We start from the raw sequence: 20,693 nt of genomic DNA on the forward strand, positions 1-20,693 counted from the left end.
CCAGGCTATTGTTTCTAAAAGCTTCCCCATCACCGAGGTTAAACTGACTGGTCTGTAGTTGCTGGGTTTATCTTTACATCCTTTTTTGAACAAGGGTGTAACATTTGCAGTTCTCCAGTCCTCTGGCACCACCCCTATGTCTAAGGAGGATTGGAAGATTGTGGCCAGTTCTTCTGCAATTTCCACCCTTTCCTCAGCAACCTAGGATGCCACTGGAAACAGTTTCTCCTTATTTACTCTTATCAAAACCGTTCGTGATTTTGAAAACCTGTATCAAATCTCCCTTTAACCTTCTCTGTTCTAAGGAGGACAACCCCAGCATCTCCAGTCTTTCCCCATCACTGAAGTTCCACATCACTGAAGTCCCACATCCCTGGCACCTTTCTAGTAATTGCTTTTTGCATCCTCTCTAAGGCCTTGACATCCTTCCTAAAATGTTGTGCCCAGTATTGAACACACTACCTCAGATGAGGCCTAACCAGTGTTTTATAAAGGTTTAGCATAACTTCCTTACTTTTGTACTCTGTCTCTATTAATAAAGCCCAGGTCCCATATGCTTTTTAACAACCTTCTCAATTTGTCCTGCCACTTTCAAACATTTGTGTATGCACCCCCCCCCCCCCAGGTCTCCCTGTTCCTACACCCCTATTAGAATTATACCATTTAGTTTACATTGCCTCTCCTCATTCTTCCTACCAAAATGCATCATTTCAAGCTTCTCTGCATTAAATTTCATCTGCCATGTGTCTGCCCATATCACCAGTCTGTCTGTGTCCTCCTGAAGTCTGTTACTGCCCTCCACATTGTTTGCTACATTTCCAAGATTTGTGTAATCTGCAAACTTCAAAATTTTACCCTCTATACCCAAGTGCAGGTCATTAATATATATCAAAAAGAGTAGTGGTCCTAATACTGACCCCATAGGGAACACCACTGTATACTTCCCTCCTGTCTGAAAAACAACTGTTCGCTACTACTCTATGCATCCTCCTCACAACTCACAATCCCACCTGGTTTTGTGTCGTCAAGCAAAGAGGCTTCAAGGCGATTTAGACAAGTTGAGTGAGTGGGCAAATACATGTCAGATGCAGTATAATGTGGATAAATGTGAAGTTATCCACTTCAGAAGGAAAAACAGAAAGGCAGAATATTATTTAAATGGTGATAGATTGGGAAATGTTGATGTACAAAAGAGCCTGGGTATCCATGTACACCAGTCACTGAAAGCAAACATGCAGGTGCAGCAAGCAGTTAGGAAGGCAAATGGTATGTTGGCCTTCATTGCAAGAGGATTTGAGTACAGGAGCAAGGATGTCTTACTGCAGTTATATGGAGCCTTGGTGAGACCATACCTGGAGTATTGTGTGCAGTTTTGGTCTCCTTGCCTAAGAAAGGATATAGTTGCCATAGAGGGAGTGCAGCGAAGGTTCACCAGACTGATTCCTGGGATGGCAGGACTGTCGTATGAGGAGAGATTGGGTCGACATGGCCTATATTCACTCGAGTTTAGATGAATAAGAGGGGATCTTATTGAAACATAAAATTCTGACAGGGCTTGACTGACTGGATGCAGGGAGGATGTTTCCCCTGGCTGGGGGGTCTAGAACGAGGGGTCACAGTCTCAGGATACAGGGTAGAACATTTAGGACTGAGATGAGGAGAAATTTCTTCACTCAGAAGGTGGTGAACCTGTGGAATTCTCTACCACAGAAGGCCGTGGAGGCCAAGTCATTGAATATATTTAAGAAGGAGCTAGATAGATTTCTCGACACAAAAGTCATCAAGGGGTATGGGGAGAGAGCGGGAATATGGTATTGACATAGAGGATCAGCCATGATCGTATTGAATGGCGGAACAGGCTCGAAGGGCCGAATGGCCTACACCTGCTCCTATTTTCTATGTTTCTTTGTCCCCTAGCCAATTTTGTATCCACGCTGCCACTGTCCCTTTTTAATCCCATGGGTTTTAATTTTGCTAACAAGTCTGTTATGTGGTACTTTATCAAATGCATTTTGAAAATTCATATACACATCAACTGCACTGCCCTCATTAATCCTCTCTGTTACTTCATTAAAGAACTCAATGATGTTAGTCAAACACAATTTTCCTTAACATATCAGTGCTGACTTTCATTTATTAGCCCGTACTTTCTCAAGTGCCAATTAATTTTGTCCTGGATTATTGTCTCAAAGTTTCCCCACTATCAACATTAGGCTGACTGGCCTGTAATTGCCAGGTTTACCCCTCTCCCCTTTTTTGGACAGGGGTGTAACATTTGCAATCCTCCAGTTCCCTGGTACCTTCCTCATATCTAAGGAGGATTGGAAGATTGTGGCCAGAGCCTCTGCAATTTCCACGCTTACTTCCCTCCTTAACCTAGAATGCATCCCATCTGGACCGGGTGACTTTTTCTACTTCGAGTACTGTCAATCTTTTAATTACTTCCTTTTTATCTATTTCTATCCTATCCAATATTGCTACTACCTCTTCCTTTATTCCTACAATGGTAGCATCCTCTTTAGTGAAGATGGCTGCAAAGTATTCATTTAGTACCTCTGCCTCCACAAGAAGTGTGATGGTAGTGCTGCATATCTGGGTAAATTAGTATAATGGTTATGGTACTGCACTAGTAACCCGGAAATCATGAGTTTACATTACACCACGGCAAGCTGTGAAACTGAATTCAATAAACCTGGCAGTTTGTGGGCTGGCAGGAATAAGAAAATGATCAAGAACAGGTTGGATTGTCATTAAAAACCCAACTGGTTCAGAAATGTTCTTCGGGGAGGAGAACCTACCACCCCTACATGTGACTTCAGTCTCATGCCAAGTGGTTGATTCAATGCCCTTTGAAGTGGCCCAGCAAACTGCTCAGTTGTAAAACAATTGTGAAAAGTAATCTCAAACATGCTGTTACTGTATGGATGTATGACAAAGGAGTTGCTTTGCCCTGTATCATAACAAAATGTCCTTTAATTGTGACTGTTTGCAAACCTAATTTATGGATGCCCTTTTCAAAATTATAGATAACTATGGATACCTAGAGGAATTAAGTTAAAATAGAGTAGTGGCTATTTTTGTTGAACTCTGGATCAATGGATTATATATTGTAAGAATTGAGTAAGATGGCCCTGTTTGAACATTCCTGCTATTATAGAAATACAACTAGAAGGAATATAGAATTAATGTCTTCTGTATCTAAACTAATTCTAAGAACCAGTTTTGGTTGTATCCTTACAAATATGACTGGATAAATAACAGATTAAGTGCTAGTCCTGCAGAAGCTCTACGACTGGCATATGCAATTTGTTGACATCAAATTCTTTCCTTTTTTAGGGTTCCTGAAAGATCTTTGTGAGGTTTTATTGTATTTACTTCTACCTCCTGGAGACTTCCATAATAAGAACATGAGATACTTCCTGAGGGTGAGACTAGCTGGTTTAATTCTCAAGCTTATATAGTTCTAAAAAGTAATATGAGCTGTAACTATTTCAGCAGTTGCCTTTTAATATCTTGTTCATATTTCTAAAGCTAAGTTTACCTGCAGTCAAATCTTTCAACTGTTGGAGGTCTAGAGGTGTCCAAACTGCAGCCTGTTGGTGACATGTGGCTCCTGAAGCCCAACAATCCTGGGCAACTCTGTCCTATTTGCACTTAAATTTCTTACTTACTGAACCTTATGGGCCTGGAGATTTGGAGAGGGCTGTTTTTAGTGCAGTTGCCGTATTGGTGGATAAATACTAGACCAGAACATCAAGACCAGTTGGTCCGAGCAATTTGAGATATATACAAATTAATGAGAATTTTGTTTAAAATGTTATATTTGGCCCCAAAGATTCATGGTATGCGTAATGAAGCTCATGAAGACTAAAAGCTTCAACATTTGTATTTTGGTTAAGTGCAATTTTAATTTTCTACTCTAGCTTCTATGCAATGCCTATTGTATGGGGTAGGGCAAGTACAAAACACTGTGACCTAGTCACTGCAGATAGTATTGTGTAGAGGTTAAGCTGACTTGCATCTGCAAAAGATTTAAGTGGATCTATCGGTATTGTGTTATGATGGGATAAAAATGTTTGCATGATAATCTCATTAAATAATTTAGATTCATGACATTGCTACGTTTGTTTCCCCTTCTGAAGAACAAGCATTCAGTTAATGCTGAATGTAGCAGATTTTTGCTAAATTATTTTTGTTACTTCAGTTAACTCATTTTACAAAATAATTAATTGGATAAATTAGGTGTATTTATCATTGCACAAGTTTCAGTTTTAGCTATTTGTATATAAACAACAGATCTACTTGCATTTATATAGTACCTATAATGTAGAAAAACGTCCCATGGCTCTTCACAGAAGTGTAATTAGACAAAAATTGACAACAAGCCAAAGTAGGTGATATTTGGAAGGGTGACTGAGAGCTCAGTCAAAATGATAAGTTTTAAGTAGGGTCTTAAAGGAGGTGGGAGAGAGAGGGAATTCCAGAGCTTAGGGCACAGAGCTGAAGATACAGCTGCCAGTGATGAGGTGAATGGAGTGGGGGTGCATGAGGCCAGAAATGGAGGAATGCAGATTTCTTGGCAGGTTGTAGAGCTGGAGGAGATTAGAGATAGGGAAGGGCAAGACCATGAAGAAATTTGCGGATGAGAATTTTAAATTAGAGACGTTGGGGGACTGGAAGGTCAGCGAGCACAGGTGCAATGGGTAGGCGGAACTCGATGCGGGTTAGGAATCGGGCAGCGGAGTTTTGGACAACACAAGCTTATGGAGGGTGGAGGATGAGAGGCCGGCCAGGACAGCATTGGAATAGTTGAGATTGGATGTCGCAAAAGCATGGATGAGGTTTTTGGCAGCAGATGGGCTAAGGTAGAGGCATAGACATGCAATGATACAAAGTTTGAAGTAGACTGTTTTTGTAATGGAGAGGATATGGAGTCAGAAGCTCAGTTCAGGATCAAATTGGACACCGAGATTGCGAACAGTCGGCTTCAACCTGAGACAGTGGCTGGGGAGGGGGCTGGAATTGGAGGATTCACAATGTTTAACTGGAGGAAATTGCGGCTAATCTGGGGCTGGATGTCCAACAAGCAGGCTGACAACATAGAGTTAATGGAGGGATTGAGAGAGGTGGTGGTAAGTTACAACTGGGTGTCGTCAGCATGCATGTGGTATTAATTATCGTATTAATCATGACTGTTGTTCTTGTCAACACTAAAGCCTCTGTTGGAGTGGATGTGAGGGTTTTTTTTTAGTTATAGTCTCCCTAGTAGGGCCAAGATGAGCCATCCTCAATGCATATTTACTGTGAACTCTAATTTGGAAAATTGGTGTTTTACCATAGAAATTCAGATTTTAAATTCCCTCCATTTTTCCCTTCCCCCACCCCCCAGTAGTTTAGTTGGTAAAGTCAGCATTTTACTGAGCCATGCTGACGAGGTTTGATTCGAGTCTGTGCTGATATCAGCCACGGTGACACTAAAGGCATGACTGTTTCCCTGGGCTGTAGAGGGAAACTCAACCAGATCCTTCCTCATGCCCTTGGCATCCAGAATTTTCTCATTGCAAGTGCATTTTCTTTAAATACTTATATAAATGGAAAGACATACTTTGCAATCACAAATTACATGTTCAGAAAACTAAGTTTTGCAGTTTACTTGGTTTTCATATTTTACTTTGGTTAAGTAGCACTCTCACTTCTGAGTGAATGTTGTAGATTCAAGCCCTACCACAGACTTGAGCACGTAATCAGGACAGTACTGAGGGAGTGCTGCAGTGTTAAACTGAGGCTTTGTCTGCCTGCTCAGGCAAATATGAATGATCCTATGGCAGTATTTGAAAAGAGCAGGAAATTCTCCAACAGTCCTGGCCAACATTCCTCCTTCAACTGACACCATCAAAAACAGATTAACTGGTTATTCATTCATTTGCTGTTTGTGAGATCTTGCTATGTACAAATGTACTGCTGCGTTTACCAATATAAGAGTGACTACACTTCATAAGTAACCCATTGGTTGTAAAGTGCTGTGGGATGTCCTGAGAATGTGATGAAGTACCATATAAATGCAAATTGTTATTTTTTCTTTCCTTCCTTCCCTCCTCACTCTCCCTTTCCTCCCCCCTCTTCCTTGCTCCCCCATTTTTCTTTCCTTCCTTCCCTTCTCTCTCTTTCTCTTTCTTTCTTTCTTTCTTTCTTTCTTTCTTTCTTTCTTTCTTTCTTTCTCTCCTTTCTTTCTTTCTTTCTTTCTTCCTTTCTTTCTTTCTCTCCTTTCTTTCTTTCTCTCCTTTCTTTCTTTCTCTCCTTTCTTTCTTTCTCTCCTTTCTTTCTTACCCTTTCAACAACTTACATTTAAATAATGCCATTAACATAGAAAAATGTGCCAAGGCACTTGAGGTGCAAACAAAAATGAGCAATAAGCCAAAGGAGGAGCTATTAGGAGGGGGAACCAAAAGCTTGGTGAAAGAGATGGGTTTTACAGGAGGAGAGGGCGGTGGTGTGGTTTAGGGATGGAATTCCAGAGCATGGGATCTAGACAGTTGAAGGCACAGCCACCAATGGTAGGTGGAAGGATGGAAAAGTGACCAGAGTCTGAGGAATAGAGAATTCTGGCAGGATTGTAGGGCAGGAAGAGGTTACACAGACAAGGAGGGCAAGGCTATGAAGGGATTTAAACATGAGGATGAGAATTTTAACTTGGAGATTTTGGGGACTGGGAGCCAATGTAGGTCAGCAAGGACAGGAGTGATGGGTGAGCAAGTCTTCGTGCAGAATAGGATATAGGCAGCAGAGTTCTGGATGAGTGAAAGTTTACAGAGCATAGAGATGGGAGGCCAACCAGGAGAGCATTGGAATGGTCAAGTCTAGAGATGATGGAGGCATGGATCAGAGTTTCAGCAGCAGATGAACTGAGGCAGGGGCAGAGGCAGACTATGTTACAGATGTGGATGTCTTTGCGATGGGGTTGAATAGGATGCCAAGATTGCAAACAGTCTCTTTTTCTATCTGAACGATTGGTGGTAAGGGTACAGAATTTGTGGTGGGAACCAAAGGTGATGGCTTTGGTCTTCCCAATGTTTAACTGGGGGAAATCGTGGCTCATGTAAGATTGGATATTGGACAGGTAGTGTGACAGTACAGAGGCAGTAGAATGATTGAGAGGGGTAGAGCTGCATGTCAATGTACATATGGAATGATGTCGCCAAGGGACAGCATGTAGATGAGGAAAAAAAAGGGGCCATGGCTAGACCTATGAGGAACTCCCTGAGGTAACAATGTGGGGGCAGGAATCAAAGCCATTGCTGCGTATGCTCTGGCTGCGATTCCTTTTCCCCCATTACTTCCTTCTCATCTTATGAAATAAGTGTCTAGTCTGTAACTCAGAATAGTACATGATCAGCAGAGTTTGAGGATGTGGTGAGCTACTATATAAATGCTAGTTCTTCCTTACTAATTGTTGTTTCTCTTGTACATTGATAGGTTTTAATGTTAATGCTAATATTTTTAATAGATCGTGGGTCCATCTTCTATCAAGGGAGGTGCACAAAAGCATGATTACAATTACCATTCTGCTTGGGTTTTAGGAAGAAGAGTATAAATAAACTGACCCATTGCATTTCACATTTTTCGCTCTTCTGTATTATTGATCTCGGGTGGTGTAATATAGCAAAGTTTGACTGACTTGAAGCAACAGCTGAGCCTTTTAAATTGCTTGGTGTTACTACAAGAAAGTAATAGAAGGGTTCAGTTGAAATAAACTGAGCAAAGCTCTCGTAGTTTTCTGAATTCTGAGATAAGCCATACCTGTTTATAATGTGCAGTTTTCATTGAGATTTTATCCCTCTTAAACAGTTTCTGTACTGTCAATATATAAACTTGACTGTCTTTATATTTTGTTGATGCTTGATGACACTCACACACAAACAATTTTGATGCCATTACTGCATAGTATGTTGAGAGAATCTGCAGCTGCCTACCAGGAAACTTAACTATGTTGTGTACTCTAAGGTGTGCAATTTTCAGATGTATTAATAGGTTTGATTATGGTTTTCCAAATTCCACTCTATCCAAAAGGATTATTTTAATTTTTCAGGAAATTTTGGCAAAAGGAATTCTTCTTCCATTAATCGATCAGCTCAGTGATCCTGACTACATTAATCAGTATATTATATGGATGGTAAGTGGCATGCATGATATTCTTAAGATTAATGAATCTGTTGCAACAGATTAATCTGATGCATCAAATGTGATGCATTTTGAGCAATATGCCATGAAAGCATATTTTCCCTACAATGTTAAATTTGATTTAATGTATACTTTCTATAATATATTCATGTATTTGAGCAGAAAAATATGGAATAGAAGATTATTGTGAAGATGTGTTCTCATTGGAGAAAACTGTCAATGAAAGGTAAAAGCTAAATGCCTTACATCAGCCTGACGGAGCTTAGAGGGAAAATGGAACCCCAAAAGTTCCTTTCTGGGAAAAAGAGATGATAAGATTAATGTAGCTGGTGCAAAGCTGCACTGGCGATGTCCTAGGAGCATTTTTCTTGCCTGTGTTCTAGGTTAGGGAATGGTGCCTGATTCAGCAATTCTTGGTAAAGTAACAGGTGAAAATATGAACAATAGATACATGTCGAAGAATCGACAGTGAATTTTTACTAACCATAAATAAATCAACTTGGGTTATTTTTTGGATTATTTTTAGCAATGCCTTGTCTTTTTGGATATTCACTGTTCTCATTTGTACTTGATCTGCTTAGAATCAATTTGCACAGTTCTTTGAAATCACTGAGAATCTTATTTGTTTCAGATCCGTGATGCCAATTGTAATTATGAAGCCTTTTTGAATATTATCAAATTAAGTGACAAAGTCGTAGAACTAGAAGCAGTCAGGGATAGAGCAGCAGAAGAGCTACAGTATCTTCGATCTTTAGATACAGCTGGTGATGGTAAATATCTAATTTTATCTTTTTTTCTTACCTTTTTAAAATGTCCCATTCTGCTGGAGGTTACAATTGAACAGTAAGTAATGGCTCCCTTGTCCACATGTAGAACAAGGTACTGACTGGAAGAGTATCTTATTCATGGACTAATGAAGGATGATCAATAACCTTTGGGGCCAGTTACTTGGCCAAGGTGGGCAGTGAAGCAATGGTTATGACTTGGGTTTTTCCCATGCAATTTTCTTGTATAAAATAGAATTTTTTTTTGTCGTAATACATAGGCCCCCTGCTTGGAGTTCGCTATGAAAGATTCCTTTACTTTTATACTTTTAATATCTTTGTGGAATTTGTTTTAGCGGCCAACTTTGACAAGCTCAGTGTTCGCAGTTGACAAGGTAATTAGTTAACAAGTTGGCAGAGGACTTCTGTGAACTAAGTAAATCATAACATATTTCAGGCTGTCAGGTGGTGTTATATCACACCAGCTGCAAACCACATCCCTGCCTGACAACTATTCTATTCAGATTTCTATCTGAAAATACAAATACTTACTTTACCTTTTGTCAATATATAAATGGGAATTGAAGTGAAAAACTGCATTGTAAAAAGGTAATTGATGCACATTTCAGTATGGCAGTGATGCAATATATTTTTGAGAAAAACAAACCTCTCGTAACATTAGAGAGCCTGGAAATACTTGTTGGTATAAATAGTTATGCAGGCAGAATGTGTATTTACCTCATCGGTACAAATTTGCTAATACACACTAGGGAGTGGCCTGTAATATTCCTGTTCCCATAAGCAGTGCACTCATCTTGGCCATTTCAAATGAGTACTAGAGATCAGCTAGAATCTCACACAATGCAAACTAATCCTTCAAAGTTACCATGTTAATTTAGTTTTCTGTACATTCTTGTAAGCAATGGGAATTGCTTTCACTTGATTTAATAGAAGAGAATCAATATGAGCAATAAAGGCATACCAGAGATATCAGATGGCACCGAATGCAGGCTGCCTGCTCCTTCCAATGTGCTACCCACATTGTCTACAGGCCCAGGCACAACTAACAACCTGTGAAAAGACAAGCACTTCTTCTGGAGGCTCAGGTACAAAGCTCTGCCATCTGCCACAAAGAACTTCAGCTAGCCTTCACCAGAGGCTGTGGCAGTCAAGGTGACTATCGTTCTCAACTTTTATACCTCTGGCTCTTTCCAGGCTAGTACAAAAGACATCTGCAGTATCAGCAAATTTGTCGTCCACATACATATCTAGCAGGTGACTAAAGCATTGTTCAGTGAAGCCGGCGCTCGTCCATCTTTCCCACTGGACAGCAACATAACTGAGCTGCCTAATTTCAATACACCACTGGACTTTGCAAAGTGCTGGGGAATTGGTAATTATGTGGCCATAATGCAGTGGTTTCCATGAGCAGAAAGGTGCTAATCATTGACCACCAACTCTGTATTATGCTTCTATTGGGAATATCTGTGGCAGCTGTTTGACGGCAAACGGTGGCAGGATGAATGACTTAATGGAGAGCAAGGCTATATTCAGCCCTAATAAGAAGCCTGTGCAGCTACCAAGGTCATAGGATTGGCATTTAAGCAACACTTCAGATGTTTGGACAGATTGAGCACCTTATAGTACACCAGGATCAAATTGATGAGCATTTAGAGATGCATGGGATAATAGAGCAGTGAGCACTGATTTTTTTTTAAAGGGAAAGGTGTGTTTGAGTTTTTTTTTATTAAAATGATTGCATAAAAGTAATCCAGTAGCAATAATGTATATGAATTTTCAGCAGGCAAGCTACAAAAATTCAAGTATATGATACAAGAGGAAACGTAGGCACACGGTGATGCAGGAAACACAGGTTTAGAGTTAATTGATATTCCTCACATTGCAAAAGGGTTGGAAGTGGTGTACTCCAATGATCAGTGAAGGATCCACTTGTTCTCTCTATATATAGATGATTTGGACTCTGGCATAAGGAGCATAATATTCAAATTTGCTGATGATGCAAAAGTACAGTGTTTGGTACACAGCAAGGAGGACCATAAAAGATGTCAGCTGGACATAAGTTAGTGGAATGAGTACAGTATATGACTTTGGGCATGCCATTATAGAAAGGACATTAAAGCCATAGATTCACCAGAATGATACCAGGAGTGAGAAGTTATATTTGAGAGACCTGAGGTACTGGGACCATTTCCACTGGAACATAGAGATTTTTATATTTATGAAGGGTTTTGTTTAAGGAATCAATGACTGGTGGGGGAAGGAGTCATCAACTTAAAATCCTTCGACTGAAGAGATGGATTAGGAGAAATTTCTTTATACAAATGGTTGTTTCAGCATGGAATACTTTGCCATAGTGCATAGTTGGGGCAGAGATCATTGCATTGTTTAAGAGCATAAACATTTGAAGTAGAGAAAGATGCAGGGCTATGGGGAGAGAGCAGGACTGTGGAAATTGTTTTGGATTGCTCTAGCAAAGATCCAACACACATTCAGTGGGCAGAATAGTTTACTGCTATGTTGTAAAGTTCTATGGTTCTGCTCTCCCTCACCACAATACCAGGGTCTCCAAGATCATAGTTGTCTGTTGAATGCTTCACAACTTTAGAGTACAATGAGGTCTAACTATAGAGAGGGAGGCAGAGGAAGGCACAGACACTGACCAAAACAGTTCACGTACAGAAACACCAGTGCAACCAGGAAGATTGGCACACCATGTACTAATCCAAGATGCATTTAACTTCCTGATCTGCCCTTTTCACAAGGCACCAAGAAATAGCTGCAAGCAGTTCCTGCAGCACTGTACTCTGCACTTCCTTAGCTATCAGCATTGACAACCATTTTCTGTGCATCTACTTTGTATTTTACAATCATGAAGAAATGACATACAACTAATTTATTAACCTAGTTTGTGTTGTGTAAGTGCACTTTTCCATAGTGATCCCATCATTGCTGATACACTGTGCAATTTGTATACCTTAATCTGTGACCTTGACTTCCAAGTGTTTTGCCTGGCTGCTAGGTTTCAGTTGAAGCCAGTTGCTATTCAGGTGGCTCTATATCTCAGTGTGTTGGTTGCTGAGATGGCTCCATAATTAATTGAATTACAACCACTGCTGCAAAGAATGGCTGGTCCTGTTGACTTTCTGGCATATTTACTATCACTTACATAGGGTAGCCCAGATGTGGTATTGCCCTGAGACAACATCCATTCCCTCTGCATGTTCACTGAGCTGCTTGGGAGAAAGCCTGAGGACAGCACCGAGATTTGTGAAGCCCTACCTCAAGGTTCTTTCCATTTGATTTCTCGGCATGTTGAAGCCTCTTTGAGATTGAAGCCAGTGGCCTCTGACGCAGCAGTCTGAGCCTTCATAAATGATACTCTAACTGTGGGTTCTGCTGCAAATGCCCTTGGGTTGCTATATGTTTCATAGTAAACTGCATTGCAGACAGTCCTACCTTTGAAATTTGACAGATACAGCTGTTGCACTCATCCACACTCCTAGCTGATTTTGCAGGCTACAGTATAAGTTCACTATAGCAAACCCTGCTTATAATGAACCCCTGGTTATAACAATCCCAACCAGCCCTAATACAACTAACATTTAAGCAGGATCTACCCAGATTGACCTCCCGAACCGCTGCAGTCCATATGGTGACGGTTCTCCCACAGTACTGTTAGGAAGGGAGTTCCAGGATTTTGACCCAGTGACGATGAAGGAACGGCGATATATTTCCAAGTCGGGATGGTGTGTGACTTGGAGGGGAATGTGCAGGTGGTGTTGTTCCCATGTGCCTGCTGCCCTTGTCCTTCTAGGTGGTAGAGGTCGCGGGTTTGGGAGGTGCTGCTGAAGAAGCCTTGGCGAGTTGCTGCAGTGCATCCTGTGGATGGTCCACACTGCAGCCACTGTGCGCCGGTGGTGAAGGGAGTGAATGTTTAGGGTGGTGGATGGGGTGCCAATCAAGCGGGCTGCTTTGTCCTGGATGGTGTGGAGCTTCTTGGGTCTTGTTGGAGCTGCACTCATCCAGGCAAGTGGAGAGTATTTCATCACACTCCTGACTTGTGCCTTGTAGATGGTGGAAAGGCTTTGGGGAGTCAGGAGGTGAGTCACTCGCCGCAGAATACCCATCCTCTGACCTATGCATTTGTTGCTTGATCATAAGATGGCCCCTCATCTGCGTACAAACTGCAAGGCGGCAACGGGTGTGAGGAGGCAACTGCAGCCAGGCAACGTGTGTGACGACTACGAGTAAGAGATTATCTTTGTCTCTGAAAAGAAAAATTCAAATCATTGATTAAGTAGTCTATCGCTGGTTTAAAACAGTTGGAAAGGAAAGTATGTCACAGTGCTGGTTCTAAGAGACATCTTGCTTATGTGTGATGTTCTGTTGATTGAGTGTGTGCCGGTGAGTAGAGGGACAGGATGTGACTAGAGAAGAGTAGTACTAGGCCTGAGCACGGGGGAAGCCTCTTCTTGTTCTTATAAGCAGTGATCCTCAAAGTGAGTCAAGATCTTGCAATTCCTGTTCCTTTTTTGTCCTGCAAACAGAAGTAGTTTTGAGCTGCTGCAAGTTTAAGAAGCACATGCAGTGATTGACAAGTGCCCATCCTGTCTGCACATGAACATGCCTCATGCAACCAGGTGGTGTTAGAATGGTTTGCTATGTGAAGCCTCTTAAGATTTCAGAGTGATCATGATTTCAGATCTAAGTTGGGGAAACATTCAACAGACTGTAAGGCTTTGTATAGGGCAGCAGGAATAACCTGTCATGAGGAAACAATTTTGTGGTATGCATATTTAGAGCAGCTACTTGGTATAAAAATCAGTTCTAAAGCCTTACCTTGGCAACATTCTTCAGGACTGCCATTTTCTTGTGGATTTGTGTTCAGATCCTCCGAGTAGTGGTGGTGGCAGCATTGATCCCCTCAACTGTCTGCTGCTAGGCTTGCTGCACCAGTTTTTTCTTGGAGGGTGCCATAAGGACACCCCTTTCTCTCACTTCAGCATTAGCCTCAACACATGAAACCTGGTGGCGTATGGATGAGAAGCTGCCATTTCCCAGGAATTTTTAGACAAATCCTTTCCCTCTGTCCCAGGTGAGCATGCTATAGTTTAAATGGATGCTTGAACCATTAGGTCAGCCTCAGTTGTCGAACTTGTCTGAATACCTTTAGGCAGTCTGCTGTTTGGGCAACAGCTTGCATAGAATACACAAGAGGGTAGAGTTAGCGCTAGTTTTGCGCCCAGATTCCACTGCAATCGGCCAAAGCAGCGCAAAAGATTGGGGAATTTTAAGCGCAAGTGAGTTACGTCCAAAACCACTTATGTTCGTGTTTCCCGCAATCTTTAACGTTGGTTCAAGATTCAGTTCGCCTGAATCAGTCCCCACCCACAAAACTGGCCATACTTCCAGGTTGAAATTGTGAGATTCTGCTGGTTCGGGAAGGCTCTTCAAATTGCGCTCATTTCCTTAGGCGCACAGGCACTAGTAGCCATATTTTAATTGTTTTTCATATCCAAAAATACTTAATTTACTAAGAAACTGACAAGTGTACATCAATGAAACTATTAAATTGTTCAGTATAATTTTTTTGTCATTTTCAGTGATTTTAAATCAGGCTACTCAGGTTATTAAAAATGCTTATTTTTGCTGATCAACCCATTTTCAGCTGCATTAATAAAACTGCACCAAGTTACCACTCTTAAATACATCAAGGAGAAAAAAACAATTACATTCTATTATGCTGCTCGATTTCACTGGTTCATGGAAGATTTTACGTTTATGATTATGCAAATAAATTTTAGTGGAAACTTGAACTTTAATCTAACCAGTGCATTTTGAAGAGCCCAAGATGTGTAAATCTTGAGTTTCAGGAGTAAATAACAGTGCAATATGGAACTAAAAACAACTCTCAAGATACCATTCATCTCCCAGGTTTATGTGGGAACTCGAATCTCCACACTTAATACTTACACCTTCTTGTAACTGGTAAATTAATGTTACTGTCAAATTCAGTAATTTAGTCCTTACGGAATGTGGCTTGAGCTTTGAGAGTTTCTGTAAGCTAGTTTTAATAATTTTATAAAATATGTTTAAATGTATTATTAAATAGTGAATAAGTGTTTAGAAAACAGAGTTGGGTTAACCAGCTTTTGCATAACTGTTGCAACTTTATTTTCAGATATAAGCACTATAAAGAATCAGATAAACAGTTTACTGTTTGTGAAGAAAGTCTGTGAATCAAGAGTGCAGAGGTTAAACTCAGGAAAGGTAACTTTTTTTCTCTCTCTTTGCTTATTAAATGCTTTTGAATTGCCCATTAAAGCTGAAGTTCCCACCATTTTAGATTGCATATTGTAATTATTAATTTGGAGGAGATGGGGGAAATCGCAACAAATCTGTTACTTTTGTTGAGTTTAAAACTTTACTTGTTGGCCAAATAATGAAAATTTAGACCTGTTAATTACATCAATATCTAAAGAAAATCACACATTGATTGCCTGTCTCAGTCAGGAATGTTCCAAGATGGGTGCACTGTTCAATGCTATCTTGAATGGAGGTTTTGTAAAAAATCCCTCAGCCCAATAGGTAATCAGGTGGAACTCAGGATATGCATGCACCTCCACTATTCAATCTTGCCTGGCTATGCTCCATAGCACCCCCCCCCCCCCACTCCACAAGCATCACTACACATAGCACATAGTATGAAAAGAAAAAAACTGCAAATGTTGAAAATCTGAAATAAAAACAGAAAATGCTAGAAGTATGCAAATCAGTTTGGATCTGCAAAAAAAAAGACAGGCTATAACATTTCAGATGTAAGATCCTTCCTTTGAACTGAAAATCGAAAGAAGTGTTATAACGTGTGCAATATTTGATCATTTCAATCAATACTTTAAACAAATAGGCCATGAAATTCCACAGATGTTCTCCTGGTCTTCTGCCATATCTTCTTTGGGAGACTGTTGGAAACTTCAGATAAGTGGCTGACAATGGACAACTATGCCATTTCCCTGGAGATTGCAGCAGGAGACTGGATGAACTGGCTATAATTTTTGATTTGTTTTCTCAGTCAGATAGTTATACAATTTTTTTGAAGGAGTTAATGCACATAGCATCAGGAAAGCTAGGGAAGGAAAGAAAGGAGGAGGGGTGGCAGTATTGATTTCGGAGAATATTGCAGTACTGGAGAGAGAGGATATCCTGGAGGGGCCAAGGACAGAATCTATTTGGTTAGAGTTAAGGAATAAGAGGTGCCATTACACTAGGTGTATTCTATAGGCCACCAACAAGTGGGAAGGATATAGAGGAACAAATTTGCAGGGAAATTAGAAAGGTGCAAAAGCTATAGAAAAGTGATAACTGGGGACTTCAACTATCCTAATATAGACTGGGCTAACAATAATATAAGGGGCAAAGAGGAGGAGGAGGAATATTTGAAGTGTGTTCAGGATAACTTTCTTGACCAGTACGTTTCCGGCCCAACGAGGAAGGAGGCATTGCTGGACTTAGTTCTAGGGAATGAGGCGGGCCAAGTGAAGCAAGAGTCAGTGGGGGAGCACTTAGGGAGCAGCGATCACAGTATCATAAGGTTCTATTCCATAGAATAGCTATGGAAAAGGACACTCTAAAGTAAAAATACTCAATTGGAGGAGGGCCAATTTCAATGGGATGAGAACAGATCTGGCCCAGGTAAATTGGAATCAAAGATTGTCAGGCAAAACTGTAATTGAACAGTGGGCAGCCTTTAAGGAGGAGATGATTCGGGTATAGTCTAGGCACATTTCCACGAGGCAGAAAAGTAGGGCAATTAAAGCCAGAGCTCCCTGGATGACAAAAAGAGATAGTGAGTAAGATGAAATGGAAAAAAGGGGCGTATGACAGTTGTCAGGTTGATAACATAAGTAAGAACCAGGCAGAATATAGAAAGTTCAGAGGGGAAGTGAAAAAGGAAATAAGAGGAGCAAAGAGAGAATATGAGAATAGACTGGTGGCCAACATAAAAAGGAATCCAAAAATCTTCTACAGGCATGTTAACTGGTATTAAAAGGTAGTCATGATGTGGAGATGCCGGTGATGGACTGGGGTTGACAATTGTAAACAATTTTACAACACCAAGTTATCGTCCAGCAATTTTATTTTAAATTCACAAGCTTTCGGAGGCTTCCTCCTTCGTCAGGTGAACGATTTTCACATCGTTCACCTGACGAAGGAGGAAGCCTCCGAAAGCTTGTGAATTTAAAATAAAATTGCTGGACTATAACTTGGTGTTGTAAAATTGTTTACAGGTATTAAAAGGAGGGATGGGCCAATTAGGGACCATAAAGGAGATCTACTCGTGGAGGCCGAGGTACTAAATGAATACTTTGCATCTGTCTTTACCAAGGAAGAAGATGCTGCCAGAGTTTCAGTAAAGGAAGATATAGTTGAGATACTGGATGGGCTAAAAATTGATAGAGGTACTTGAAAGGCTAGCTGCACTTAAAGTAGATAAGTCACCCGGTCCGGATGGGATACATCCTAAGTTGCTAAGGGAAGTAAGGGTGGAAATTGCGGAGGTACTGGCCATAATCTTCCAAACATCCATAGATACGGGGGTCCAGCCAGGGGACTGGAGAATTGCAAATGTTACACCGTTGTTCAAAAAAGGGTGTAAGGATAAACCCAGCAACTACAGGCCAGTTTAACCTCCGTGGTGGGGAAATTTTTAGAAACGATAATCCGGGACAGAATTAACAGTCACTTGGACGAGTTTGGATTGATTAGGGAAAGCCAGCATGGATTTATTAAACTAACTTGATAGAGTTTTTTGATGAGGTAATAGAGCGTAGATGAGGGCAATGCAGTTGATGTGGTGTATATGGACTTTCAAAAAGCATTTGATAAAGTGCCGCATAGTAGGCTTATCAAGATTGCTCCCCCGAATAAAGGGGGCAGTAACAACGTGGATGTAAAATTGGCTAAGTGACAGGAAACAGTAGTGGTGAACATTTGTTTTTTGTACTGAAGGGAGGTGTACACTGGGGTTCCCCATGGGTCGGTGCTGGGACCACTGCTTTTCTTGATATATATTAATGACTTGGACTTGGGTGTACAGGGCACAAATTTCCAAATTTGCAGATAACACAAAACTTGGAAGGGTAGTAAACATTGAGGAGGATAGTGGTAGACTTCAAGAGGATATAGACAAGCTGGTGGCATGGGTGGACACATCGCAGATGAAATTTAATGCAGAAAAATGCAAAGTGATACATTTCGGTAGGAAGAACGAGGAGAGGCAATATAAACTAGAGGGCACAACTCTAAAAGGGATACAGGAACGGAGAGATCTGGGCATTTGTGCACAAATCGTTGAAGGTGGCAGGGCAGGTTGAGAAAGCAATTAACAAAGTATACGGGATCCTGGACTTTATAAATAGAGGCATGGAGTACAAAAGTATGGAAGTCATGATGAACCTTTATAAAACACTGGTTTGGCCACAACTGGAGCATTGTGTCCCGTTCTGGGCACCGCACTTTAGGAAAGGCCCTTAGAGAGGGTGCAGACGAGATTTACTGGAACGATTCCAGGATGAGGGACTTCAGTTACGTGGATAGACTAGAGAAGCTGAGGCTGTTCTCCTTGGATCAGAGACGGTTGCGAGGAGATTTGATAGAGGTATTCAAAATCATGAAGGGTCTAGACAGAGTTGATAGAGAGAAACTCTGGGGTACAGAGGGATCTGGGTATCCTAGTACATGAATCACAAAAAGTTAATATGCAGGTACAGCAAGTGATTAGGAAGGCAAATGGAATGTTGTCATTTATTGCAAGGGGAATGGAATATAAAAGTAGAGATGTTTTGCTACAGTTGTACAGGGCATTGGTGAGACCACATCTCGAATACTGTGTGCAGTTTTGGTTTCCTTATTTAAGAAAGGACATAATTGCTATGGAGGCGGTTCAGAGAAGGTTCACTCGACTGATTCCTGGGATGAGGGGGTTATCTTATGAGGAAAGGTTGGATAAGTTGGGCCTGTATACACTGGAGTTTAGAAGAATGAGAGGTGATCTTATTGAAACATATAAGATCCTGAGAGGACTAGAAGGGGTAGATGCTGAGAGGATGTTTCCCCTTGTGGGAGAGACTAGAACTAGTGGCCACAGTTTAAAAATAAGGGGTTTCCCATTTAAGACTGAGATGAGGAGAAATTTTTTCTCCTGAGGGTCATGAGTCTGTGGAACTCCCTTCCCCAGAGAGCAGTGGAGGCAGGATCATTGAATATTTTTAAGGCTGAGTTATAGATTCCTGATTAACAAGAGAGTCAAAGGTTATAGTAGGTAGATGGGAAAGTAGGTTTGAGGTCACAATCAGATCAGCCAAGATCTTATCAAATGGTAGAGCAGGCTCGAGGGGCAGAATGGCCTACTCTTGCTCTTAATTCGTATGTAACTTGGATGTGTAGTGAACAGTGAAGAGGATAGTGATAGACTTCAAAGATACATATACAGGCTGGCGGCATGGGTGGACTTGTGGCAGATGAAATTTAACGCAGAAAAATGCGAAGTGATACATTTTGGTAGGATGAACAAGGAGAGGCAATATAAACTAAAGGGTACAATTCTAAAAGGGGTGCAGGAGCCGAGAGACCTCGGAATATATGTACACAAATCATTGAAGATGGCAGGGCAGGTTGAGAAAGTGGTTTAAAAAAAGCACACGGGATCCTAGGCTTTATAAATAGAGGCATAGAGTACAAAAGCAAGGAAGTTATGATGAACCTTTATAAAACACTGGTTCAGCCACAACTGGAGTATTGTGCCCAATCTGGGCAACGCACTTTAGGTGGGATGTGAAGGCCTTGGAGAGGGTGCAGAAGAGATTCACTGGAATGAGTCCAGGGATGAGGGACGTTAGTTACTTGGATAGACTGGAGAAGCTGGGGTTGTTCTGCTTAGAGCAGAGAAGGTTGAGAGGAGATTTGATAGTTATTCAAAATCATGAGGGGTCTAGACAGAGTGGATAGAGAGAAACTGTTCCCACTGGCAAAAGGGTCAAGAACCAGAGGACATAGCTTTAAGACGATTGGCAAAAGAACCAAAGGCGATGTGAGGAAAAACTTTTTTACACAGCGAGTGGTTAGGATCTGGAAAGCACTGCCTGAGGGGGTGGTGGAGGCAGATTCAATCATGGCCTTCAAAAGGGAACCGGATAAGTACTTGAAAGGAAAAAAATTGCAGGGCTACAGGGATAAGGCGAGGGAGTGGGATTAGCTGGATAGCTCTTCCGTAGAGCCGGCATGGACTTGATGGGGTGAATGGCACCCTTCCATGCTGTAACCTTTCTTTGATTCTATGATTCTAAATGGTCATATGCCCATGAGATACACTGTAGTATTTTGATTATGTTTGTTAATAACAGCTTCATATTTACTACAGGCTTTCAGTGAATAACGATGACACCCAAATCCTTTTCCTTTCCATTTTTGGAAACGGATAACCTAATTTTATGGTTATGAATAACTTGTGTTATCAACTTTTTATTTAAATGTATCAATTTGATTGGGCTAAGCCCTCTTACAGATATTAGTGCAGAACTTCCTATTCAAGACGCAGGTATTTGTTACTAATGGTTTTCAATCCCACATTTAACTGGCTCATTACAAAATACAGTACCTCACTGTATGTATGTGTTTCATGTTTCAATGTGCATGACTTTAATCCTCAGTACTATATATAGTTTGCACATG

The 20,693-nt window shown here is 41.0% G+C and overlaps 1 protein-coding gene across 2 annotated transcripts in view; it reads left to right on the plus strand.

Moving 5' to 3' along the window:
* Positions 1–20,693, plus strand: part of snx13 (sorting nexin 13) — a 163,300-nt gene that overhangs the window by 86,692 nt on the left and 55,915 nt on the right. For both annotated transcript variants that reach the window (XM_068003768.1, XM_068003774.1), the window contains exons 8-11: positions 3,337–3,425; positions 8,087–8,170; positions 8,810–8,948; positions 15,145–15,233. In XM_068003768.1, coding sequence (XP_067859869.1) covers positions 3,337–3,425; positions 8,087–8,170; positions 8,810–8,948; positions 15,145–15,233 — 401 coding nt within the window. The remainder of the gene's footprint in view (positions 1–3,336; positions 3,426–8,086; positions 8,171–8,809; positions 8,949–15,144; positions 15,234–20,693) is intronic.

This window comes from Heptranchias perlo, chromosome 2, assembly GCF_035084215.1.
Source record: "Heptranchias perlo isolate sHepPer1 chromosome 2, sHepPer1.hap1, whole genome shotgun sequence".
Taxonomy (NCBI): Eukaryota; Metazoa; Chordata; class Chondrichthyes; order Hexanchiformes; family Hexanchidae; genus Heptranchias; species Heptranchias perlo.